Source organism: Ahaetulla prasina, chromosome 5 (genome assembly GCF_028640845.1).
Source record: "Ahaetulla prasina isolate Xishuangbanna chromosome 5, ASM2864084v1, whole genome shotgun sequence".
In the NCBI taxonomy this organism is placed as follows: domain Eukaryota; kingdom Metazoa; phylum Chordata; class Lepidosauria; order Squamata; family Colubridae; genus Ahaetulla; species Ahaetulla prasina.
Window position 1 is genome coordinate 41,585,874 of NC_080543.1, and position 27,772 is coordinate 41,613,645.

The following is a 27,772-nucleotide window of genomic DNA, read 5'->3' on the forward strand; positions in this document are numbered from 1 at the left end:
TATGGAAAATGACATTAATCCAATTAAAAATAATCATAGTTTTATTTCGTAGCATAGAACTTTTGACCAAAGCAAACCCAATATGATATATCCAACTATTGACATACATCTGCAGATAGTATTTATTTATTTATTTATTTATTATTCGAATTTATATACCGCCCTATCTCCCAAGGGACTCAGGGCGGTTTACAGGCATATAAAACATCAATATCAATATACAAATTAAAATAATCCTTAAAAAACTTATTCTAGCCAATTATTAAAAATAGAGATATAAATATCAAATATAAATATTAAAATCAATTTAAAACCCCTCTAAATTTAAAAATCTAAGCCAGTCCTGCACAGATGAATAAATGTGTCTTGAGCTCGCGACGGAAGGTTCGAAGGTCAGGAAGTTGACGGAGTCCTGGGGAGTTCGTTCCAGAGGGTGGGAGCCCCACAGAGAAGGCCCTTCCTGGGCGTCGCCAACCGACACTGCCTAGCTGACGGCACCCTGAGGAGTCCCTCTCTGTGAGAGCGCACGGGTCGGTGAGAGGTATCTGGTCGCAGTAGGCGGTCCCGTAGATAACCCGGCCCTATGCCATGGAGCGCTTTAAAGGTGGTCACCAAAACCTTGAAGCGCACCCGGAAGGCCACAGGGAGCCAGTGCAGCCTGCGCAGGATGGGTGTTATGCGGGAGCCACGAGGGGCTCCCTCTATCACCCGCGCAGCCGCATTCTGAACTAACTGCAGCCTCCGGATGCCCTTCAAGGGAAGCCCCATGTAGAGAGCGTTGCAGTAATCCAGGCGAGACGTCACAAGGGCGTGAGTGACCGTGCAAAGGGCCTCCCGGTCCAGTACTGTATACCTCTCTGTTATTAATATGGTAATAGATTATTGAACAATTAAGAACATAAAGAACTGTTAAGAAAATGAGCAACGCAATCCACAGCTTTAGGTTGGACATATATCATGTCCACAAAATATACAATATATAAAAACTAGATTAGAAAATAATCTGATTCTAATTATTAAATTTTTGCAACTCAACCATAAAAAGGGGCATAAAAAATTAATAGGAATGCTCATTGCATGCTCACGTAAATTTTTGCAACCTAAATGTATGCTTAAGAGCAACAGACAGGTAAATACACATAGAAATCTAAGTTGGGTATTTTATATAATATATAACAACAGAGTTGGAAGGGACCTTGGAGGCCTTCTAGTCCAACCCCCTGCCCAGGCAGGAAACCCTACACCATCTCAGTCAGATGGTTATCCAACATTTTCTTAAAAATTTCCAGTGTTGGAGCATTCACAACTTCTGCAGGCAAGTCGTTCCACTTATTAATTGTTCTAACTGTCAGGAAATTTCTCCTTAGTTCTAAGTTGCTTCTTTCTTTGATCAGTTTCCACCCATTGCTTCTTGTTCTACCCTCAGGTGCTTTGGAGAACAGCCCGACTCCCTCTTCTTTGTGGCAACCCCTGAGATATTGGAACACAGCTATCATGTCTCCCCTAGTCCTTCTTTTTATTAAACTAGACATACCCAGTTCCTGCAACCGTTCTTCATATGTTTTAGCCTCCAGTCCCCTAATCATCTTTGTTGCTCTTCTCTGCACTCTTTCTAGAGTCTCAACATCTTTTTTACATCGTGGCGACCAAAACTGGATGCAATATTCCAAGTGTGGCCTTATCAAGGCATTATAAAGTGGCACTAACACTTCACATGATCTTGATTCTATCCCTCTGTTTATGCAGCCCAAAACTGTGTTGGCTTTTTTAGCAGCTGCTGCACACTGCTGGCTCATATCTAAATGGTTATCCACTAGGACTCCAAGATCCCTCTCACAGGTACTACTATTGAGCAAGGTGCCACATATACGGTACCTGTGCATTTTGTTTTTTTTGCCTAAATGTAGAACCTTACTTTTTTCACTGTTGAATTTCATTTTGTTAGATAGCGCCCAATGTTCAAGTCTGTCAAGATCTTTCTGTAACTTGAGCCTATCTTCTGGAGTGTTGGCTATTCCTGCCATCTATCCCCTCGTCCAAGTCATTGATGAAGATGTTGAAGAGTACTGGGCCTAAAACAGAGCCTTGGGGTACTCCACTGCATACTTCCCTCCATGTGGATGTAGTTCCGTTGAGGACTACACGTTGAGTGTGGTTGGTCAGCCAGTTACGAATCCATCTGGTGGTGGTGCTGTCTAACCCACATTTTTCTACTTTATCTAGTAGTAGGTTATGGTCTACTTTGTCAAATGCTACTTGGTATGGTCTTGGTATGGTCTACTTTATCAAATTTTAGAGTTTTTCAGTTCAGGGCAGCTGAGTTCCAACTTACTTCCAAATAAGTATATTAAGGTTAATTTTCTAATTTTAAAAAGTCTAAAATCAGTGCAATTTATTAATAAGCAGCATACATAAAATTATATTGTCCATAAATTAAAAGGGGAATGAAATGAATTGTTTTCCAAAATTAGTCAAAGAGAAAATAAATATGCAATTTTTTCAGAAATAAAACTTTAGTAATTAGCAGCAAAACAAGTAGAATAATGAATATAATTTAATGAGATCTTATTTAGCTCTTAGCAATATATTCTGAATAAAACATTTGAAATAGCTGGAGTTTTTTTGTTGTAAATTCAGTCTTGGTTGCTTTTCAAAGCTATGTAACATATAAAAATCTTTAGAATATAAAATATATATTTAGTCCTTACATGGCTTCACAAACAGGCTTTGCCAGCATTGTAGTTTCTATATGGTAACTAGGGACTCGTTTAATTTGCATGCATTTACATGGTTCTTAGTTGGCAGTTAGGGTCAGAGGCTAGAGGCTTTTGCCACCTACCACCTGACAAATAATTTCTTATATGAAATATAAGAATGTAAGGCTAATCCCAAAGTATATATTGTTATAGTGTCTTTGTCACGATGCTTTGGGTAAATGTTTGATGTTACTTTATACTAATAGAGTGGGAACTATCATCTAAATGATCCAAACCTTACCAGAAGCAGAAGTAGGTTATTTTACTGCACGTAGAAAGAAAAGCTATAATTATTCAAGCATAAGGGCCCTTGGACAGCTGCCAAGGCCTCAGAAGGTAAAGAGAGACAATGCCTCTATATACGTACTGTACCTACCCACCTAATCAATGGGATGGGCCTATTTGATGTAGTGCTTAAGGTGGTAGCCTAGACTGTGAGCCCTAGGCCTCCTTTAGGCATGAAAGCCAGTTGGGTGATTTTGGACCAGTAATTCCGCCCAACCCATCTCCCAGGGTTGTTGCTATGAGGAAAATATGAGATGGGAAAATTTGGTATGTATACTTCCTTGAGTTGACAAAAAATGGCAGAATAAAAATATAAAGACCCAGGTGTTGTATAACTACTTTACTACTTACTACTTATCATTTTACTCTCAGAATTACAATGTAATATTAAATTAATATATAGAATTAATCAGAGCAAGGGTATTGTGCTGGGATTGCCACCATTGATCAAATAGCTGGTTTTAAGTGTTTATGTTTGGAGCACAGTATTTGCCAAAGACCTTCTAAGGCATGGGTGTCAAACTCGCCACATCACGTTGCTGTCACGTGACATATCACGTTTTTCCCTTCGCGGAGCTGGGGTGGGCGTGGCATGCATGTGACGCATCCGGCCCTTGGGCCACCAGTTTGACACCCCTGTGCTAAGGTAATTAGGATATTCTACTCAGGACGTGGGTTTTAAAATTTCATCCCATACCCTGGAGTGACATAGACATTTGGTCCTTTGCCAAGGCCAGCGCAGTGACTCAGCAGTTAAGATGCTGGGCTTGTCAGCTGGAAAACCAAAAGCCCAGGTTCGAGACTTGAGCGCCATGCAATGAGTAAGCTCCTGTCTGGCCAATCTAGCAGTTCGAAAGCATGCAAATGCAAGTAGATAAATAGGTACCACTTTGGTGGGAAGTCAACAGCTGTCGATGATGTCATACTGGCCACATGACCTTGACAATGTCTTCAGACAGTGCTGGTTCAATGGCCTCAAAATGAAGATGAGCAGCACCCACATTAACTAGGGAGTAAAATCCGCAGGGAGTCCTTTACTTTATGTTTGCCATGAATCTAGAAGCAGGGATTTCCTCAAGGTTGGATCCAACTCTGCAGGATTTATTTATTTAGTGTACAACAAATATGTTAAAAAGCACATAACGATTGTATGCTCAATGAACAAATATGAAAATATTTACTCTATTTACAAATTCAAAGATAGATTATATAGTCAATGCATGATGGTGTAGCACACATAAAATCTTTGGAATTTCTCTTATATGTGCTCAGAGGGTATTGTGCCACAATATGTCACATTGGCTGCTACATTCCAAAGAGGAGAGCTTTTCCATTTACAGAGCAGGCTAACGTACCTGCCATGTTGAGTCCTAATCCTACTGAGGATTGACAAGGCCTTACGGGATAGATTTGAATCCTTTTGGTTCAGCTGTAAAGCAGGGAATGTTGTGACATTCTGGAGGAGCAATAGAGGATCACTCTTGCATCCAGGCCTGAAGCAGATTGAAGTTGTTTTTCAGAAAGTTTCTGACTGTCCTAATAGGTGGATATCTGGAACAAAGCCTGTTGTTTATAATATCAGTAATATCTGCATTGATTGGCATGTGTTACTATTTTCTTGTACTCTCACAATATTCCCTTTGTGGTGGAGGACTATGACTCGAAACTGGTAACCAGAAAGTGAGAGTAGATCTTATTGTACCCACATAGTGCGGTTCACTCTGCAGGATGAAAGAAGTGTTCATGTACTTACTCACTTAGCATTCTCACTGGCGTTTATAGAACTGTTGTAATACATTGTTACTTTAATTTTTATTTGTATATTTTTCTGGCCACACAACCTTCAAAGCAGTTCAAAATGTAAAATAGTTTCAAATTGTTTGCGTTTTGAGCTTTTATTTTGAAGATAACACATTGAAATGTTCTTTAAAAAAGAAAACCGATTTATGCAATGGCACGCAATTATTTTAGGCTCCAGTCCAAACTCATTTATTCAGAGGGCTTCCTTCTGTGTACATGCCTTAGAGCATTTTTTTGTTCTGGAAAAGGAAGTGTCTTGGAGAAAATGGATGAAGAATAATAAATACATTTAAGATTATGTAGAAAGACAAGCCTTTGGTATGTCCTAGTTATACCAGTTTTTAATACTGGTTAAAAAAACAACAACCCAGCCCCATTGTTATACTTTTTATGAGGAATATAAAAAAAAAATACATTGAGTGCCTGTATTTAGTGCCTACACTAAAATAAGACAATCAGTTTATGCCTACCTAAGAATAAGCCTTAATCAATCAATTCTGACTGCATTAACTTCTGGGACATGATTTCATCAATATTTAGTGGTCTTAAGGCTCAGAAGTACGTACCCTACAACTTATCTATCTTCAGATCTCCACGAACATATTTTTCGGTGTTTGCTGTTTTGTTGTGTTTTGTATGTTGTTTGGCTTCGGTTTTTGCTATCACAGATAAGAAGGCTCTTATCTTAAAAAAGGGAGGGACACGAAGTTTTTTTAAAACGTTTTAAGAATACTTTTAAAACAGGTTTTCAGCAGGTTAAATTAGAGGTGTTCGGGGCAGTCACTCCAGTATTGCTTTCACGCTGTTGCCGAGAAATAAACACACCTATCGGTGGTGACTGTTTATTTTCGGAGGAAAGGCCAAAAAAAAAAAAACTCGATTAACCTGAACTTCTCGGCCGCAGAGCGCCAGGGAGGAGCACGGGAGGTGACACCGGCGAAGCGAAAACTGACGGATCACGCGCGCGGGAACCCAAGCTCCTGCGCTGTGGGGGGGGAAGGCGGGGCTTGGAGAGAAGTGGGCGGTGCTGGTCAGGGCCGAGGCCCGCCTCCTGGGCCGGGCCGCTGAGGGAGCCGTGCAAATATTTCTGCCTCCACAGCGTAGTAGACAGACAGAGAGAGAGAGGGAGGGAGGGTTGGGAGGCAGGCTTTGCTGTACTCGGTCCCGTTGGGACAATAAGGGACTAGGAAGCTAGTCAGAAGGAGGGCTTCCGTCCTCAGGACAAGCGTCGGAGATTCGCCGCCTGAGTGTTTTTGGTTTTTTTCTTCCAGCCTTAGGAAAAAAGTAGCCTGGTTGTTGAAGATGTCTGGAGGGAGTACCCGAAGGAGAACTGGTTCCCCCTGGCACAGCAATTTATCTCGCCTTTTTACGAGAAGTTCTTCCAAGGAACAGGAAGAAGAGAGCAAAGTAGCCCCTGAACTGCACTGCGCACGAAGGTAGGGACGGGGGCAAAGTTTGAAGGCAGGAGCGGTGACTCTTCCTTCCTTCCTTCCTGGCTGGAGTAGGTTGGCTACCGATCGATCTACCTCTCCTTCGCTTCTTTTCTCTCTCACTCTCTCTCTCTCCGCCCCCTCCCTCCACCCTTCACCTCCTTGCCATCCTCCTCCCCGCCCCGCGCTTCGATACTTCTTTGGCATCTTCCCTCCGTTTTGGCTCAATTCGCCACTTTAAAGAGCCGCAAACTTGCCAAAACGCTTGTTAGGCTGGCGCGAGCTCAGCCGGAGTCGTTCTGTGGAGGGGTTTGAGAGCGTTTATGCAAATTCCCCCGCAAAATGGGGGTTTGAGGAAACTTTTTGTTAAGCCCGGATAGATATATAAGGCGAACGCAGCCTTTTTGAGGCAAACTAGGCGGTGGTCTTCCGTTTAAATAAAAAACTTGGTAAAAAGTTTTTTTTCTTTTCTTTAAAAGCCTCAGACGCTAAGAGCATCTTCGGTATAAGCAGTGTCATTTCACATGGGACCAGGCAGATGAACTGAGTGCATAAGTCTGGGTCTGGAACCAGTTTGTTGTCACTCAGGGAAGACAGGATCTAGATAAGGATTACTCTTTTAGGCTTTCTTTTCCTCCAGTTCATGCACTTAGCCAGTAAATAAAATTGGATCATTTAAGTTCAAATACTAGTTTCAAGCTTTTTTACATTTTGGGGAGTACAGCCTTTGCCCTCGGGGAGCCTTTTGGCAAAACCTCTTCTGGGTTACAAAGGTATGGAAACTCCCAGGGATGCCTCTGATAATAAAACGACTGGTCTAGGGAGAGTGCAGGTGCATCTATTTTTCACATTTTATATTATAGTCTACGTTTTATGAGCAGCCCCTGTGTGTATGTGCACATATAGATGGGTACTCTATAAAATTCAAGGTAAAAGTAACAGTTAATAAATAATGTGGTAATCTAAGCTAATTCTTTGGTGATTTAATATATCCATCCTAAAAATTTCTGTAAGTTAGGTAAAGTCTTTTCTCCCACTCCCTGTCAAAAGAGCATCAGAACAAATCCAGTGAGGTTGAAACAAATTGTTTTGAATTGCTTTCATATGTGAAACATTTTACACACCCTTGGTTCAAATTGTTTAATGACAAACTTACAATACATGAAATGTAATGGTCCAAAGCTTAACAAACAAGATTGCATCGAGTAGCAGTACTTATCAACATAATGCATTCTTGTCCACCCCCTTCCTTTCCTTTCAGCACACCCTGAAATGGAAAGGGAAAAGAATGAGAGGAAATCCCATTATAAGAGTGGTTTTTGGTCATATAATATATGGCAAAAACAAAATGTTAAAATTATGTAGTATTTTAGTATGTGCCTTTATAATGTTTTATTTTCAAGATTATAATAATAAACTCTAGATAGTGAAAATAATCAGCCAAACAATTTTTAACATTAGGTTTTCATTTCAAATATTAGTGCACTACAATTTTGGTTAAAGCATTTCCATGTTGTAAATAAGAAATTTGTGGCAAATAAGAAATTGTGTGTTTTAAAGTTGGTTGTTTAAGAAACTGATCAGTTTCTTAGATAAACCATAACTGCAATCTAATTTTGTTTAAATTAAAGGTGTAATTACTTCATAGAGATATATTTTTATTTTCAGTTTGGACATTACAAGGAATTATAAATATTTTGGCATTTTTTAGTTTTTATTTAAGCAATAATTAAGATATAACAGTATTATGGAATGTTTCTGATTATTCAATAATGTAGACTTACTTGATTAGAAAGCATCACTAAAATGCCAAATTCCCAGTAATGGTGGTAGTAAACAAGGAGTAAGCTTTGACAGAACTCAAATGCATGTTCATGGTTGAACCCACCCTATAGTGATTAGAGTAGTGAAGCATCAACACTTCTTTGCTCTGGTTGTTTCAACGGAATGTCAGTCAGTGATGCCATTTATGGTGATTCCATTCTGACTATTTTTCCTTGACTTTTTGCTGATCAAATTGCTTCAATTCACTTTAACATAGATTCAACTTGAGCATATTTCATTAGGTGAATGGGACAATGTTTTGTGAAGGACTAGTTTGTGGATTCTGAGAAAATGGAAAAGTTTTTTCCAATTTGAGTTCTACAAAATGCAGGCTGAATCATCTGTTACTTGATTTCTTTGGGTTGCCAAAAGAGATATCACTAGATACAAAAAGGTTTCTATACAAAAAATACTTCTTTTATTGTGTACTTCTTGTACTAAGCCATGTTTGAAGAAACCATACCTTGATCCAACTGTATTGATCATTTCTACCTAGCCTCTTCTTTCCTTCAGGCCTGGATGTGGGACAGAAAGTCTTAAGGATGATGTTTGTTGAGATTTGGAGAAAGAGCATGAAGCTCTCTTGGTCTCATTATACTTCTCAACATGGTATTCTCTTGTACTATCTATAAAGATTGGGACGAGTGGCATGCCTTTTTCTCTGTTTTGAATAGATAATTCCATTCAGTAGTAATGGAGGGTTTGCACTTAAGGTCTTCACCCATATTTTCGGACCTATCAGAGGCTTCCTTAAGATCAGTATTAAACTGCTAGAGGAGATCATTCATCAGTTTGGAGTGATGTATCAGCAATGAATGGATATCTGGCTATAGATTTCTACTGTGGCTAATTGGATTGGATGGAACAAAATAAGCTAAAACTAAATCCCAACAAGATGGAAGTACCGTTCGTTCAAAAAACATCTTGGCTCGTCATTGGGTCCTGTGCCAAGCCTGGATCCAGATTGCACTCTACCTGAAGTCACATTGGGGTCACTTCACCTATATAAGGCTTCTGCTTGATTAGCAGAAAGAAGCTGTCACCAAGCCTTTGTCCAATTTTGTTGTATGTGCTAGGTGTAGCAAGGGAAAACTTGGAATATGAGACATTGGCAAGAGTCACACATGCCCTCATTATCTTGAAACTGGACTACTGCAACACTCTTTATCTCGAACTGCTTTTCAAGACTACTCAGAATATAGAATGGTATAGAATGCAGCAGATGAGAGTTGCTTCAACAATATTACACCCTGTTGTGGTCCGTCAACAGCCTACAGAGCTGGCAATGGAGTCGGACAGTGATGAGGCTGAGGTGACACCAGGGCCATCGGGAAGTGAGGTGCGGACTCCAGAGCCTCCAGAGACTGATAGTAGTGAGGCAGAGGTACAAGAGGAGCCTGTTCCTAATGCATGCATGAGAAGAGCTGCCAGAAGGCAAGAGTAGCTCAAGCAGAGAGGACAACTTGGGAGTAGGGCCAAGAGATGATTGGCCCCTCCCATAAGGCTTAAAACAGACCAACACCAGTGTTTCAGCTTTGCCAGAAAACAACGTTGTAGCTGCGTCTCCTGCTCCCTTCTGCTTCATGTACGTCTTTGTTTTTTTTTTAATTATTCAAAAAGTTTTACAAACATTTTTACCCATGCTTCCCCCCTCCTCCCTCCAACCCTCACCCTATCCCCTCCCTCCACCCCCCTTCACCCAATCCCCCCACCCCCCACCCCTGGACTTCCCAGAGCAAAATACAGGATATATCACCTAACAATCATAAACTAGAATAAGCAAAAAATCCATAAACTTCCATCCCTCCCCTAGTACCTTAACTCCCCTTATCTATTCAGAAAAAAAAGAAAAGAGAACAAACTATTACAGTTACATTCTATCCATTCTTAAGCTTTTCAATCCTTCTTCTTTATTCCAATATTCTTTCGTAGATAGTCTTTTAAGTACTCTAAAGTTTCTGCTTTCTCTTTTAAGTTCATTAATTTTTGTATCCAATCTTCAACAGTATACGATATTCCATCTTCCAATATTTCAGTAGTAAAAGTCCAATTGCTGATATTAAAATTAAAATCAATTTATTCCCTATTATTCTTCGAAGTAATATCTTGTATAGTTCACCAGATTTATAGATCCATCACATATAATAATAAATAATATCATTTTTATCCAATCCTTAATACTCCATTTCTTAATCTATTATCATCATTACCTTATTTTTTATCCAAATTAATTTAAATTTTAACAAATCCACATATAATCAACTAGCATTACTACAATCACTCCAACATTTAAAATATAAATTCAAACAATACCATTTACATTTAATCCCAATTCTTCCCCATATTTCCAACACTATAAATTATCAAATAATTTATAGCCATTTTCATGCATTCCTTAATTAAGTCCATTTCTTGTTCTATTTTTATCAAGACGCCCCCAAATCAAATAATTCAGTTGTTGACAATTCAACCATATATAAACAAATAGCATCACTACAGTCACCTCTCCAACATTTAAATTATAAATTCAAACAGATACAAATAAATTTTACAAACTCCAAATAACTATTCTTACAAACATATATAAGTTAACAAAAGTTAATTATAATTTAACCTTTCCCATAAAGAGAAACTCTGTTCACTTGAAATTGTTGCTTCTTTACTCCTTGTTCTTTACATTTAATAACCACTTGACTTGATCTTTTCTCCTTTACATCCCCTACTTTTTCCAATGCTTCTTCTGCATCAGTTTTAATCCCAACTATTTGATGTGGATTTACAGCCTTTAATACATTAATATAAAAATCTCTTGCTTTAAGTACTGTATTAAGACAATATCTTCTCCCTATATGATTTACTGTTAAACCAGTTGGAACATCACATCTAAACCATATCTGACGATTTCTAAGCTCATCCACCAAAAAAGCATAATCCTTTCTACATCTTAACATTTTAATAGGAATTTCTTTCAAAATTAATATCTCTTGACCTAATATTTGGATTTTATTTTTATAAGATACTTGTAAAATTTTATTCCTCATCCTCCTGGTTGTAAAGTAAATCACATATCTCTTGGTAGCTGTTTCTGTCTGGCAACCTTAGAATTAACACGATATATTTTTTTCAATTTGAATTACAACATCTTCTGGTTGCTCTCCAGTCACCTCTGCAAATTTTTTTTTTAATTCTCTTGCTTATTTTCTTTAAGTCCTCTAACTCTCAGAGCAAACTCCATTGATTTAAATTGCAACACCACCAATTCATCGTCTACCTTCTCCACCTTTGTCTGAACCTCCTCTATTTTATTTTCCAAATTCAAATTAACTTGATTAATTTCTTCTACTCTTTCATCCAACTGGATCACACATTCACACAGTCGTTTCAATGCTGCCAACACATCATTTCTTATATCCTCATTCTGATCTTTAATTTCCAGGATTTCCTCTTGAATCTGCTTAAATTTTTGATCTATAACCAAAAATTGTGACTCCAAAGCTTCCTTTAAAAGTCCCTTTAAATTTTTTTTCATATCTTCCTGTAGCTTATGTATTTGAAATGACAAGACTCCACCGTCCTTAACATTAAACTTTGTATCTTTAAGATCCATTTCTCAGTTTAATTTTATACTATGCAACAATTTCAACAAGTGTGTAATCTTTTCAAAAAAAAAAAGAGAATATCTTATTCTCCTTATAAAATCTTCATGTAAGTGTAAATTCCAACAAGTTTAAATGGAGCTAAGAGCACTAGCCTTGTTAATGAGAACTTCCTTAACTTTTGCTTTCACGCCCTTTTAGATAGAAACGCCATTTTCTTATTCTTCTTAAGTACTTTTCTCAAGTACTATTTAAAAACGGAGTTAAGGTCTGGTACTTGCCTTTATCGACCTTCCTGACATTGCTCTGTCTGTGTTGCCATTTATCAATTTAAACTATCATATTGATTGCAGAGGTGGTCGTGGTGATTTGGTCTGCTGAAAACAGACTCGTCCCAGATCCGGAGCTCTTGGGCTTAAACAGGGAGCTCTCGCCCTCAAGCCCCTAGAATCATTCTTGGGGCTTTCCGGGGAGCTCTACCTCCGCCCGTATGCTCACCTTTCCCTCTTCTCCCGAGGGAAAGGTTTCCAAGCCATCAGACAGCCGATTTGCGCTGTCTAGACAACTCTAATGTGATCTCGGGGCTGGCGGTCTAAAAAGACTGTCTCCCTTACCAACGGAGCCAACCGGAAGTTCGTGTACATCTTTGTTTTTGTGGCTTCTGGACGTTTGCCAGGAAGAACCTTTGGCAGTTTGCCTAATTGGACTAAGGTTTGTTAGATAACTAAGGAATTTGTGTTGGGAGGCATTTGTTTTACTTTGAGTTGAATGACACTGGGAATGAAGTAATTCCCAGCTGTTCGAATAAAGTTTGTTTTTCTGCGGAGTAAGTTTATTACTACCTACTTGGGTCTGGGTCACAACACACCGGGATTAGAAGCACTGCATTAGTTACCAATATATTTCCAACTGAGAGTCAATTTGCTGTGGTGGTAAAGGCATTGGACTAGAAACTGGGAGCGTGTGAGTTCTAGTTCCAACATAGGCACAAAGCCAACTTGGTGACATTGGGCCATTTATATACTTTCAATCCTAGGAAAGAAGCAATGGCAAACGACTTATGAAAAATCTTGCCAAGACAACTACATAGACTTTTCCAGGCAGTCACCAGGAGTTAACAATGATTTGAAGACATACAGACAGACATGCAAGCAATCTGCCAATTTAAAGTGCTGTTTTTGATCTATAAAACCATTCGTGCTTTCGTTTTTCGATATCTTCTGAATTATCTTTTCCAAGCAGAAACTGCTTGAGCTGTGCATGCGATTGTATTTGTGTGTAGATGACCTTGGAAGGGGAAGAGATTCTGGCTAGGAAACAATCAGACAAAAGAGGGAGGATCCTTCAAAGACTTAAAGGTCAAACAAAGAAACCTAGGAAGGATCTGCCCTAATTGATCAAGCAATTTAAAAAGGCAACAGGAAGTTTGTACTTTGCAGGATTCTGTTAATGTAACTTTACAATTCAATAAAGTAGAATTAGCTCATATGATTGGGTTTCCTGTCTAATTTACCTGGGAGGACTGATGGGGGGGAGCTTGAGGTGCATCCTGTCAAGAGATACAGATATAGGTGGCCTCCATATTGGTGGTATTCATGAAGACAGTGAAATGCCTTTAATTAAGTATTTGCTTTTGTTATCATTTTGTTAGAATATTTTAATACTTATGAACCATCCAGAGGTTTTTGAAGGTCCTGTAATAAATAAAATGAGGTATGATAGCAGTAAATAAGCTGTCAAATTAGAGAGCAGGCACCAATTAAATACCCATTGAAATCTTTAAAGTAATAGGAGCAGAGCCATTTAAAAAGCTAACAATTATGGGTCAACAAATATGAAACAAAACTGAAGCTGAAGGACTGGAAAAACTGGTGTATATGCTACAACATATATTAAGGTTTCAAAATAGTACACAAATTACTGAACCATCACATTCAAACAAGCAAAGTTTTACCAAGACTTTATAACAAAAAAACAAAACAAAAACAAATAATGCACAAACATGAACTCAACGGGTAGGGTTGAGAAGGTTTCAGAAAGGAAGTTTCTGAATAGTTAACTTGATAAACAATACAGCAAGCTCTGGATATGGAAGATGAAGGACAATTCTGAAGATGATCCTAGCACTCATTAAAATAATAACTGTTGAGTTCCAATTTACAAAGGAAAATGGAAAAAGAACAATAGAAATACAGTATTTTTTACATGATTTTGAATTGTGGGATGGGAAATTCCAGGGCCATCTTAGGTTGTGTAAATTTTAAAGAAACCCTGTGCTTTTTAGAGACAAACTTTCCCCACTTTCATATGTAGAAGCTGGGCTAAATGCCTGAGCTATAAGACAAAACAAAAAGCAAACATTGACAATATTATGCAAGTAGCTGTTCTCTTGATTTGTCACATCACTGGCAGTCAATCCTAGTTCTTCAAATGCTTTCGAATTTTGTATTTGATTTACAGGTGTCTTCATTTAGTGACTGCCTTGGATAGTGATTGTTCACAGTTATTGTTATGTTTGGGGTATTGACGAGGCAGGAGACCAGGTTAGTGACAACAGCTCTTTAATATAGTGTGACCCAGCAAAACTCTGGAGAAAAACCTCTCCTTATATACACTTCAGCCTGAGGCTGCATCCAATCAGAGACGAGATATTTCCCGCCTAAAACTCCCGCCAAAACTTACAGTAATACATTACACTCCTTCCCTCCCAGAAGGCACTTTGCCCATATTTGCATACTACTTCTCTACGTAGTCCTGCAGGTACGTGGGCGTCTCCTGACTCTCCCGGACCTGCGCAGTTCACTTTCTGGAGTTGAGTCGAGCTTGCGGAGGGACTTTTCGTTCCTCTGAGCTCCTCCTCCCGCCATCCGGCCCTGGATTATTCGCCGGCTCGGACCTGCTGTCCTCTAGAGGGACCGGAGGGTGTCGCTGGACCTCGCCTGACTCAGATAAGTCTCTGTTTGGTTCTTTGCTTACGATTTCTGTTTGTTCTCGGCTCCAGTCAGCTGTGGGGTTAATTAAATCATAGTCAGGGCTGGTCTCGCCTAATTCTGCCTTATCGCTCAATCTGTTTCTTAATTGATCTATGTGGCGCCTCCAGATTCTGCCATCGTCTAGCTCCACTAGATAAGATTTGGGGCCCGTTTGTCTATGACTATCCCCTCTTCCAGCTAGGGCCGTCGCTGTAATTATGTGCCCACACTGAGTCTCCTATGTTTAACTCTCGGATTCTATCTGGTTTTGTTTTGAACCCGTCTTGTATGTAGCTTGGGTGCAGCCGGTCTAGTGGGCACCGTAGCTTCCGCCCATTAATAGCTCGGCTGGGCTGCGGCCAGTGGCTACACAGGGGTCCTGTGTTGGACGGTTAGGAATCGTCGATTTGTGCCTGCCAATCCCGGGGCTGCCGTGATAGCGCTTCTTCGCACTCCGAACAAATCGTTCAGCAAGGCCGTTCGACGCAGGGTGGAACGGCGCTGAGAGGGCATGTCGGATGCCCTCTTCAGCCAGGTACCCTTCAAATAATGCTGCGGTGAACTGTGGGCGTTATCGGACACGATGGTGTCCGGTAGCCCATGTGTGGCGAAAAGGTGTTTTAGTGCTGCAGTGACAGCTCCAGCGGTTGTGGATTTCATTAGATGATCTCCAGCCATTTGGAGAATGCATCCACCACAATTAGAAATGTTTGGCCGTGGAAGGGCGGCAAAATCAATATGTATGCGGGACCAAGGGCCTTGGGGTTTCTCCCACTCCAACACTGGGGCCGTGGGTGGTAGTGGTCTGGATTCCTGACATACTTGGCATCGGCCAACCCTGTCACTGATTTCCCTGTCCATTAGGGGCCACCAGACATAGCTCCTGGCTAACCCTTCATCCTCACAATTCCTGGGTGACCCTCATGCAGGAGTTCCAGGACTTTTTCCTCAGTTTCTCTGGGACCACTACCCTATCCCCCAGAGCAGGCACCCCTTGTACAGACAATTCCCTTTTTCTTTACAAACTCTTTAAAACGTCGCCCGCGCAGCGGGCCATCCCTTTGAACCCATCCAATCACAGTTCTTAAAACAACGTCCCGGTAGGAGGCCCGAGCCACTTCCTGAGATGTGGCTGGGCCAGAGTCCAAAGAGTCAATTAGTAGAACGGGTGCCCGGGTGGGGTCCTCGATTTCCCTGGCAATGGGCATCTGCTCAGTGCGTCCGCATGCCCCAGCTCCTTTCCAGGCCGATGCTGCAGTTTGTAGGAGTAGGCGGCCAGAAAAATAGTCCATCTGGTCAGTCTAGGTGAGAGTGCTACTGGCGTTGGGCGGTCGCCAGCCAGTAACCCCAATAGCGGTCTGTGATCAGTGACAATTTCAAAGTCTCGCCCAAAAACGTATTCGTGAAATTTTTCACCCTGACACTATTGCGAGAGCCTCCTATCTAGCTGGCTGTAATTCCTCTCAGCCGGGACATCGTTCGTGAATAGAACGCTATAGGGGCTTCAGTGCCGTTTGGGAGTCTGTGGCTAAGTACAGCTCCTACTCCATAGGGGATGCATCACAAACCAATACTAACGGCAGTCTGTTGTTGTATTGTATTAACAGGCTTTCGCTTGATAGCAAACTTTTACTGCCTCAAATGCTCTGTTTTCTGTCTTTCCCCAAGACCAAACAGTGTTTTTCCAACAATTTATGCAGCGGTTCAGCAACGGTTGCCTTGTCTTTTAAAATACAGCATAAAAGTTTACCAGACCCAGGAAAGCCTGGAGTTCTGTCTTGTTTTTGGGTGCTGGGGCTCTCTTTATCGCTTGACTTTGCTCTCAGTGGGGTGAATTCCATTCTTATCTATCCTATATCCCAAAATTCAACAGATTCGACCCCACCTGGCATTTTTGCTTTAACTGTCAGGCCCTAAAATGGCCAAAACTTTCCTTAATCGCTTCCCCAGTTCTCTTAAATCTTCCCGATACCAACACGTCATCGAAATAGGGCACGACTCCTGGTAACCCTTGTAGGAGTCGCTCCATCAAATTTTGAATAGCCCAGGGCTACACTCACCCCAAACTGTAACCGGGTGCATTTAAAGGCACCTCGGTGCGTTACAATGGTCTGGGCTTCAGCTGTGCTAGCATCTACGGGTAGCTGTTGGTACGCTTGTGCCAAGTCTAATTTGGCGAAAACTTGTCCGTGCCTAGTGAGTGCAATAAGTGTTGCACTACTGGAACTGGGTAGGCGCTCTTTTGCAATGCTTTGTTCAAGGTAGCCTTGTAATCAGCGCAAATTCTTATGGACCCGTCTGGTTTTATAGGGGTGACGATTGGCGTCTCCCATTTGGCATGGTCAACTGGCACTAGTATCCCTGGCTGACTAATTTATCTAACTCTTTGTCGATTTTAGGTTTGAGTGCAAAGGAACCCTCCTTGCCTTTAACCTAATGGGAGCTATTTGGGGTCTAAATTGAAGGAGATAGGGGTCCCTTGTACTTGCCTAAACGGTCCTCGAATACGTCTGCGAATTCCTCCATTAGGGCGTTTGCAGGTTGCATCCGCTCCGGTGGACGCCAGTCACCCCATTCCCAACGCCCGGAACCAGTCTAGCCCCAGCAAGCTTGGCAAGGTTCCTCGACTAACGTGATGGGCAGGGTCTTTTCGTATGTCCCGTACTTGACCTCGACGGTCGTTGTCCCTCGAACAGGGATGCGGTTGCCCTGGTAATCCTGCACCCGGGCCGTTGTTTCTGTAGCTTGCGCTTTGCGATGTGCGGCAAGGCTTTCACAAAAGTGTCCCAGGACATGATTGTGATAGCTGATCCTGTGTCTACTTCCAGTCGGCACGGTACGCCTTCAATTGTCGGGTTTGTGAAGATCTTTTCTTGATGCGGGTAGCTGCGTGGTCTATGGTAACAGTCATTCGGTTTGACTTCGCGCTCTTTCTTTCCTGGCCAATCGCGGGTCGCCTCGCCGATCTCGCGCTCTGATTGGCTGGTTTGAAATTTCGGGGGGAATGTGGGGTTTGCATCTCTGACTCAGAGCCGCTCTGATTGGACGGTTTGAATCTTCGGCGGAAGGTTGGGGTGCTCGGCAGACTTGAGCCAGGTGCCCTTCCTTTCACACCGCCGGCAAATGGCGTCCCTGAACTTACATCTTTGGCGCTGATGTCGCCCCCCGCAACTTCCGCATTCCTCCGGGTCTTCCCTTGTCGATTTTCCGGTGTAGTGGACTTCTTCCTCCTCTTCGCTGGTTGACTCACGATAGGTTTCTTCGTGGTGGACTGTGCTCGGCTTTGCGCCCGCCATCGGCGTGAGTCGCTTTTGGAAGGTGTCTGCTGCATGGTTGGGCATCTCATGGGCTCTGGCTTCGTCCAGGGCGTTTGCCAATGTCAGGTTGCTCTTGGCTAGCAACCGTCTCCTCAAACGGATGTCTCTGACCCCCCGTATAAGTTGTTCCAGCAGCTCTTCGTCCAGATCGCGGTACTCCAATGCTTGGGGGCTTGGCTCAGGGCTGCCATGTAGTCGCTGATAGACTCGCCTTCTTGTTGCCTGCGCTCCCCAAACTCGTACCGTCGAACGTATTTGGACGGGGCTGGTGCGTAGTGATTCTTCAGGAGGGTCTGAAGGGTCTGCCACGATACGGAGTGTAGCGGTGTTGGCTCCGCTAGGGCTTCTGCGACGGCGATGACTGCGGACCCACAGTGGCTTATGAAGTAAGCCCGTTTACGGTTGTCGGAGACTCCCTGTAGCTCGTTTGCCTCCAGGAAACTCTCGAAACGGGTCATATATATTCCCCATGTCTCCTGGGCAGGGTCAAACGGAGTGGGTGGCGTGTAGCCGGTCATCGCTGCATTCGCCGTCACCTTGCTGGGTTTGAGTCTCGTAGTGAGTTCAGCTCTGTTCTGGTGCTCTGCCTCAATATCCCATCCTCGTCGCCAATGTTATGTTTGGGGTATTGACGAGGCAGGAGACCAGGTTAGTGACAACAGCTCTTTAATATAGTGTGACCCAGCAAAACTCTGGAGAAAAACCTCTCCTTATATACACTTCAGCCTGAGGCTGCATCCAATCAGAGACGAGATATTTCCCGCCTAAAACTCCCGCCAAAACTTACAGTAATACATTACAGTTATGAAGTAAGGAAAAAGTAATTTTATGATTATGCCCACATTTACAACCTTGGTAGCGACTTTCTGCCTCTCAGCCACATGTTCACTATTACAGTCAGTAAGCATTGTCTGTGCCTGACAGGATTTTTCTTCCTCCACCCCACAGAGTAGAGAGTTTGCCTGAGCTAGCTATCTATTCCGGAGGTTCTTTTTAGCATGTCCCTAAAAAGTAATAATCGCAAGTTGTTAAACTCATCTTTGTGGCCTTAGACCCTCCAAATAGTTCAATATTATAACTGACACTGAAGGACCCTAATCAATTTCACGCTAAGGGCTTTTTTTTTTTTTGCTCCTCATAAGAAGCTCACTGGAGCCTGTGCTAGCACAATCTTCTGGTGTGTATTCCACTTTGCATACCTGCTTATTCTCTTGTAATCCCTTCCTCTCCAATGAATGTAAATAAAAAGATTAATTCTCTTTTGCTAATTACCCCAGCACTGGACTTTTCTGATTAGAGAAAAATTATTATCTACATTTATTCCTGCCTGGAAGCCTCTTATGGATTTTTTGCATAAAAATGAAAAAAAAATAGCTTGGGACTTACGTTTTTAATAATTAGACATAATAGATTATGCAAATAAAGTAATATAACTGGGTTCAAAATGTATTTGTAATGGCTGTGGGGAATTTTGAAAGCACTTTTTGTTTTTCTGGGGTATTTTCTTTCTAGCAGTTTGTGTTAGCTTTTACCTTCTTGTTTAAAAGTTTTAATACAAATTATATTGAGAATTACCCTATACTCTGAGCAATTTTTATCTAAGCTTAAATTAAAGCTATATTGCTGTCCAATATCAGCCTTGGAATGACAGTATCTTTATATAGCCTGCAAATGTTGGAACCTATTTTGAGAACCCTTATCTTCCTGTGTGACTCCAAACTCAGCCAATTTTATTGCCAAAACTAATATATTTACTTTCTCCTGCCAGTACTGCTTCCTTTTGTTTTCCAAGTACTGGTGCCTAATGCTGCAAATAAACTTTTGTATACATAATATGGGTAGGTAGCTTATTAAAGAAGGACAGGTTTTTTTTTTCCTTAACACTTCCAGAGGATTTTTTAAATAAAGAACAGAGATGGGAAAATACAGTTGGTATGATGCTTGGATGAGCTTTGAAGCGTTAACGATATATTAATATATAGATTTTACAGAGAAAAAATGTTTTCATATTATGGGATTGAAACTAAAGTGTCCCAAATGTTTCTGTCTAAGGTAATCTGTAATGATTTGAGGTGTTTTTTAATTTGAACAAAACGTATGCAATTTAATACTTGTATTTAAGAAAAAGTTTTGACTTTGAATTATTTACATTTACATTTATTTAGATATAGTCAATATGGTGTCTGTCTTTTATGAAAATTGTGGATAGGTATATTAATAAACACTGTATTTTCTCTATTTTTGCCCTACCAGTTTGAATAGATTGGCACTCCTATTATGCATTTCCATAAAGTGATACACATTTTTTAAAACTAAAGTATCAATGAAGATCAAGTGATTTGTAATCTTCTTTTCCAGCCCAGTGTCTTGAGACTGAATTTATTTCACATTTTGGAGTTTATTAGGAAAAATGTCTAGAGAAAGAATTAGCAAATGGCAGAAGATTAAGTACTTCCCTTCATCTGTTGCTTTTTTTCTGCAGATATCAATCTTTCCCTCAGCAGTGGTATTATAGGGCCGGTTTAGCTCTGCCTGGTAAGGCCTGTTATTAAGAACACAAAGCCTGCAATTACTGCAGGTTCGAGCCCGGCCCAAGGTTGACTCAGCCTTCCATCCTTTATAAGGTAGGTAAAATGAGGACCCAGATTGTTGGGGGGGCAATAAGTTGACTTTGTAAATATATACAAATAGAATGAGACTATTGCCCTATACATTGTAAGCCGCCCTGAGTCTTCGGAGAAGGGCGGGGTATAAATGTAAACAAAAAAAAAAAAAAAAAAAAAAATATTATGTAGATTTTCATCAAAAGCTTGTTTGAGCACATCTTTTCTGTTTCAATAGATGAACCCAAGTTCCAAATACTATCTTTAGACCTATTCTTTTGAATCTTTCTTCTTGCATCAGTTACTAACTTGGTATAATTATGCCAAGTGGTGAACAATTTTTCTGCTGCTTAAAGCCCATATTCTTACCTTAGCATGCAGCCTTTCAACCTTCTCTTTTTACTACTATTTTTTTTTTGCCTAAAATAAGTGGTCTTCTAAAGTACATTTAATGAAGTAAACTACAGCCTACATTTTGGTAAGATGGAAAAATGTGCAATAGTCACATCACCACCAGACAGATTCGTAACTGGCTGACCAACCTCACTCAGTGTATTGGAATGGAATTTAATGGAACTACATTGACATGGAGGGAAACATAGGTAGGATAGCACATGGTTATTTCTTAGGCCCCATACTCTTCAACATCTTTATAAATATTTAGATGAAGTGATAGAAGGGGAACATATCAAATTTACATTTGATAAGTTGGGGGTAATAGCCCAACATTTTAGAAGATCGAGTCAAGATCCAGAAGAATCTTGACAGATTTGAATATTTGGCCCTATCCAATAAAATGCAGTTCTTGCCAAGAAAAGACTTTGGCTGGTTGCCAAAGACAACAAAGGTTGGTGATAAAGCCGAAGAATTGTTTATGAAGAATTTGTTTTGGACTAAGCTGAGAATGAATTAATTCTCAGCTGTTTTAATAAAATAAGTTTGTTCAGAACTGAATTGTGTTTGGTAATCACTACTTGGGCCTCGGTCACAACAACTGGAGACTTTAATAATAGAGTGGATAGACATTTAACCAGGATGGTATCAGGTCTTCTGCTTGAGCAGGGATTGGATTAGAAGGCCTGTAAGGTCACTTCCAATTCTGTTACTTGAAAAGTACAAAAAAAAAGTGACTACTATTCAAAATTACCAAAATATACTTTATCTACATGACGGGAAAAGCTTTGAAAATGTTGTGCCAAATCTTCACCAATATACATTTATCCAAAAAGCCTTGAAAGAGTATTGTTTCACCTGCAACAGTATCTTATAGGAAGACCTCCAGAAAATTCTCTGTAAATTGGAGCAATTGTTTATGTGTTTAGAATAGAAGAAGCTGTTGAAAAAGAAGAAATGGATTGGAGATGCTAATTAATAAAGTATGTGACTGTAAGTATAGCTGTTGAAAGTATTATGGCTTTTGAAGATGAGGTAGGAAATGCAGGGCTTATCTGCATGCTAAAACTATTGTCTGTTTATAACCTTCAATTGGCTGAATAGATCATCATAGGGCAACAATTTTTGGACCAAGGTATTTCAAATGAGATAGTTTACAGAATGCATCCAAAATCCAGGATCCATTACTTCTGATGAATTCAGATTTGGAAATGTGGGCATTTCAGCACTGCCACAATCAGTTGCAGCCACATGATAATCATTTCCAGTGCTATCTGAAAGCGTCCCACAAGTCTGGGAAACTAGCAGAAATTCTAAACTCAGTCATGATTGCTGACATTCCCTGCCAGCTTCCCACAACCAAATTCAGTGAGGAAACTGGCAGGAATTAAAAGTTCAAGGGCAGCAGACAGGTAATTCACTGCTGCTGACTGAGGGAGTGAGCAAAGGAGCATGCAAGAGATGAGATTGAAAAGAGTTCAGGAATGTGCAAGAGATACATCACAGATCAGAGAGGGTACGGGTACATGGTATGGTGAGGATCAGGAAGGGTATGTGACTGGCCAGTGAAGTGAGAGCACAGAGGGAGTGGGAAAGAGTATATGGGTAAAAGAAACTTAGCTGACCAACTTGAGACTTTCTCTCCCAGCTTCCCCATTAATTTTCTCCTTGCAGGCTTTCCACAAGCAAAGTCAGTGGGCAAACAGGAAGGAAATCAGAAATTTATTCTTCCTACTCTCATTGTTTTTATGCTAAGATATGATCATTCTGCTTATCTGTTTAGGTAAATAAATATCTCTGAAACGATGACCCAGCTGAAACAATGACTCATGATGACCCAGCTAAAGTGAGGACCCAACAAATCAGAGGTTGTCTAGTCTCTACTAAACCTATAGTGACATCTAAATAGGACAATGGAGGTTCTCCATTTCAAATAATTGCCCTTTACACACAGGAAAAGGAATGTTTCTTCCTTAGTTTCTCCAGGACACCTCCCCTGTGACAGTAGCCTAAGCATATCCTCCTACTAGGAGTAAGAAACATTGCATTTTATGGAAGTTACTATAGTTATGTCTCCTGATGTCTACAACCTTGTTTTTACCGTTGGAATGTGCTTTGTGTTGTATTGTCCCTTGACACTTTATCCACAGTATATATAACTTAATATGCTTTTATTATCTTGTGCAAAAGAATCAGTTGTGTGTACATGCATTCAAATGGAAGATCAATGTGTTGTGCCTCGCTCACCACCCTCTCCACAGCCGGGCCCCTCTCATCTCCTGTTATCTCAGCCAGGGACTGATAGTGCAGACGAACGGCCTGGCATGCCTCGAGCCCCCAGTCCAGTCCTGGCACCATGCCCGGACAGACGGAGCAAGAAGAATGGCCTGGCATGCCTCGAGCCCCCAGTCCTGGCACCATGCCCGGACAGACAGAGCAAGACGAATGGCCTGGCATGCCTCCAGCCCCCAGTCCTGGCACCATGCCCAGACAGACCGAGCAAATAAACCCCTCCCCCACAGCATGTGAACATGAGGAGCCTGAAGCCAGTCACGAGCTGGAATTGCCGGCAGCTGGAGGATGGACAGATCCACGCTTCCGGAGAATGGAGAGGCGACATCAGCAAAAGGAAGGGAGGGGCAGGCCTGGATAAGTGCTGAGTCATGGAGCCACACCCCATGGCCTATATAAAGGATCTGCTTTCTGGCATTCTTTGAGTCAGGCAAACTCTAACTTGGATTGCTGAAGTCACATCTTGGACTCCTGCCTGCCCTGAAAACTTTGACAGAACTTTGGCAAAGCTGCAGAGGCTTTGTGGCCACGCTTGATACAGACTTCCCCGACCCGGCCATCAGAGGAGGAGTGGGACACGACACAATGTATTTTAGAAATGAAGAACCTTACTTTTACAAATTGGTTATAATTGCCAGTCTTTAGTAAAATAAATATTATTTAAAATATTTTTTTCTTTTTCTGAAAGATTTGAACTCCGGGCTAAGTTTGTATGTTTGCTACTGTTTGTATTAAGTGTGGCATGTGCAGTATGAAAGATGTCTGTCTGAAATATATGTCTTCCTTTTTAAGAAGCCATTCAACTATTGTTGTAGACCATTACTACAATGTAGTCTATGTGGAACTGCCTTTGAAGATCACCCAGAAACTCCAACTGGTCCAGAATTCAGTGGCTCTCACAGTGTTTGGCACCCCTAGGTTTGCCCATATTATACTTTCGTTGTGTGAGTGCCCTTGGGCTTCTAGTTTGTTCCATTGTGCCATATAATCTTAGCATGGGGCCAGGTTATTTGTGGAATTATTTCTCCCTGACAGTATATTCCCATTCCATCAGATCAAATAGAGTAAACACACTCCATATCCCTTCTCCTAAATGTTGTGGGACCCAGCAACCTTTTTCCATAGCAGTCTCTGTCCTGTAGAACATCTTCCCCTTGAGATCTAGTAGGCACTCATCTCTTTGAGAAGGCTATAGAGAGCTAGCTTGTCACCAAGTATAGGAATACGGTGAGGTTAAAGACTGTCTGACTGCATTTGGGGGTGGGGGTTGGTTTTGTACTGCTACTGTATGGAACCTACAATTATGTTTCTTAAAATGGATGGCTATATAAGTATATTAAATAAACAAAAATAGTAATAACTGGTATTTTTCTTTTATTATGGAAGATCTTGGTTTTAAAACAGGGTTTTTGTTTTGGAGGAAATTTGAATGAAATGCTCTGAAGCTTAACTGAAATTCAGCATAGAATTTCTTTTAGCATAATTTGATATTGCATATTTTATATAGTCTAGTTTCCAAAAATACTTTTTGGTCCAAACCTACTGAAATATAAATTGTGTATTTAGAAATATAACACAGAGTTACTCCCAGGTAGATAAATTTGTGTTAATTTCCCCTCATGTTGATACTGTGAATTCAGCATATTCAGCACTTAACCATGTTTACACTTAAATGTTATCTGAGTCTTCTACTATATTGTCTTTTAATTCAACTCATTCTTTACTAATTATTCAAATTATAAATTGTTAACCATTTAAATTGGAAATTAGGTGAGCTAATATCATTTCAACTGAGCAAGAACAAACTTCTCATGTGTCTGTCTCTATGACTATAAAATCAAGAGACTTTTAGAAATGATCTTTATTAAATCAAATTTGAAATAAATTTAACAAAATAGATATTTAAATTTTATATAATTTAAATATGTGACATATATGCAAAGATGTTCAATTTCTTTCTTCCAATTTAGGATTAAATTATTGCGAAATTTATTTTTACTTATAATTTTATTCTATATCAGCCATCCAGTATCATTGGATATTAGATAGCATACAAATCTGATCAATAAGCAAAAAATTTTGTAAGGCAGTTACAATTACAGCTACCATTATGTGAGGATAAGGGACAAAATTCTAGTTTAAAAAGATGGTAACCTTAAGCTAAAAATCAAATTAACTGACTAGTGTTGAAAATATACTACAGAAGAGTTGTGTTAAAAATAGATAGGAAAAAATATTGGAGTTTAAAAAATGAACTTGGAAAGTTTATAACAATAAAGGAAATGCTTTGATCAGGTTTAGAAAAGCTGTCTAAACACAAGAAATGCCAAGATGACAGAAAGCAAGCAGGCAAAGTAAATGCATTTGGTTTCTGCACTTTCTTTTAAAAATGCTTCAAATAAATTTGGACTTTTAAATAGTTACATCTCTTTCTCTCTTTTTCAGTTTTGAAATTAAGGAAGATGAATCTACAGATGTGATTTGTCCAAGAAAAGAAAGCAGTCCTCTTCCAGAATTATTAGAGGTCTTTCTATTTATTATTATAATAGGAAGCAGAATTATGTCTTATACTTCCTAAAAACTATCAGTTTATTTTTATTTAGGTATTCCTGTATTGTTGGCATGAAATGTAAACTTAAAAGCAAGAAAATAGATACGATTCAAGCATAAACATAATTAATATATATTATGCCAGCAGTTCCAATTCTAGCTTTTCAAAACTAAATATTATATGAGATAAGAAAAATATACACATGGCTATACAATGTGCATGTTTTAATAGAGCATTGTGACATCTATGAAACAGGATTTTTCTGTGCTGTGTTTTGCCTATACTTTATATATATGTAATTCTTGTAATGATAATTACTTAAAGTGAAATGCCTTTTGGATTATTATTTATTTATAGAATTTAAATTTCTCAGAATCACAATATGCTCATGGTGACTTCTAATATATAGCACAATAAAAACCATCAAAACATCAACAGATTCATGTAAACTCAAACTAGTGCAAATAATACACAATACCAATAAGATAATACATTAATTTTAAAAATCCCAGGTTCAGGTGATGCCCAGTCCTCTGCCTTTGCTACTTTCTGCAAAGCTATAACCATAGGGTCACTCTGGATTTTGAATAATACAAGTGTTTCTGAAGCTAGAAAACTGTGTTTTCTGGCTTCATCCCCCATCAGTTCCCAAAATTTAAGATTTTGTAAAGATTAAAAAAACTCTCCACAGGAAACGAAGACAAAATTCCCTGCGAGGAGTAAGGGGAAAAGAAAGACACTATGTGAGAGACACTAAAGAAATACTCTGCATAAAGGACTAATGGTCTAAGGAATTAGTGAAATAGATACATCTTATCTAAGCAATAGTCATATATACTGCCCATAGGTAAGAAGAAAGAGAAAGAAACACTAACTTTTTAAAAATAGGCTTTCTTGGGGAAGAAGCCTGGCAGACATGCCACATTAATCATTCCTCGGGGGGGAAAAAGATTTATTAACTAAAAATAGCTGCTAATGCTGCAACTGTTTATTTTTATGTAATGCTGTTACATTCATTACATATGAAGAACATATATTTCAAAAAATAAAAGGCAGATCTCATAGTGGAGATTCTTTTTCATGTGAGCTTTTAGTAAAAAAGCTAGTTTTCTGCCTTTATAGAATCAGTGTTATGCATACTTAGCTATGCTCAATGTACTGTAGATTTAGATAATCAATATTATGTATGCCGGGAATAAAGCACTGGCATTAAAATTGTACATTAATGTATTCCAGTACATTTAATGAGAGCCAATATGCTTAAGCAGAAAGAGCTCGAGCTTTAGATTGGGAAGACCCTTATCTTCATCTCTTAAGAAACTGGAATGGCCTTATCTCTTATAGGAACAATACAATGAAAAGAACTGAGTATGTGCTACTTTTGCTTCTCATAGGAAAGACAGGATACAATGCAATAGAATTCCTCCTATATAGACAGTAAAATCTAGTTCCTCTTCAACAATTAATAAAATAATCTGTTTCTTTCCTTGTAGGTTTCTGTCTGTAAAAATAAGGATTTCTGTACAGAAGGCTTGAATAGATCTACCACGCAAGAGGAATTAAAAAAAGCAAAAAGTCTTCCTAGTTTGATTCATGAAAGCAAAGCAAACAGTAACAATAAACGGTCTAAAGAAGGATTTTTGCAATATCTTGGGAGTTTATTTGGTATTTCTTCTAAATCATCATACAAAGAAAAAGAACCTTCTAATTTTGGAGATGGACATTGCAAAACTAAAAAAGGCTTTTCAGATCAAGATAGCCATCAAGACAAAGGACCCACTGAGCATCTCAAACCAAAAATATTTGTCATTTCAAATTTTGGAACTGAACAGAAAGTATCAAGCAAAGATGAAGACAGTAATTTAAAAATTAAATCTAGTCCACAACATTTACAGAAACCTCAGGATCAATCTGCTGAAACAGCCAAGTGAGTCCAAATATAGTATTTAAATA

The 27,772-nt window shown here is 39.8% G+C and overlaps 1 protein-coding gene across 1 annotated transcript; it reads left to right on the forward strand.

Moving 5' to 3' along the window:
* The first annotated feature begins 5,969 nt into the window (after positions 1 to 5,969).
* On the forward strand, positions 5,970 to 27,750 carry LOC131199435 (uncharacterized). Its single transcript, XM_058185209.1, has 3 exons — positions 5,970 to 6,277; positions 25,714 to 25,792; positions 27,313 to 27,750. Exons 1-3 carry the CDS (start codon positions 6,144 to 6,146, stop codon positions 27,748 to 27,750), a joined length of 651 nt encoding a protein of 216 aa, XP_058041192.1. The 5' UTR covers positions 5,970 to 6,143.
* Positions 27,751 to 27,772: the final 22 nt, after the last annotated feature.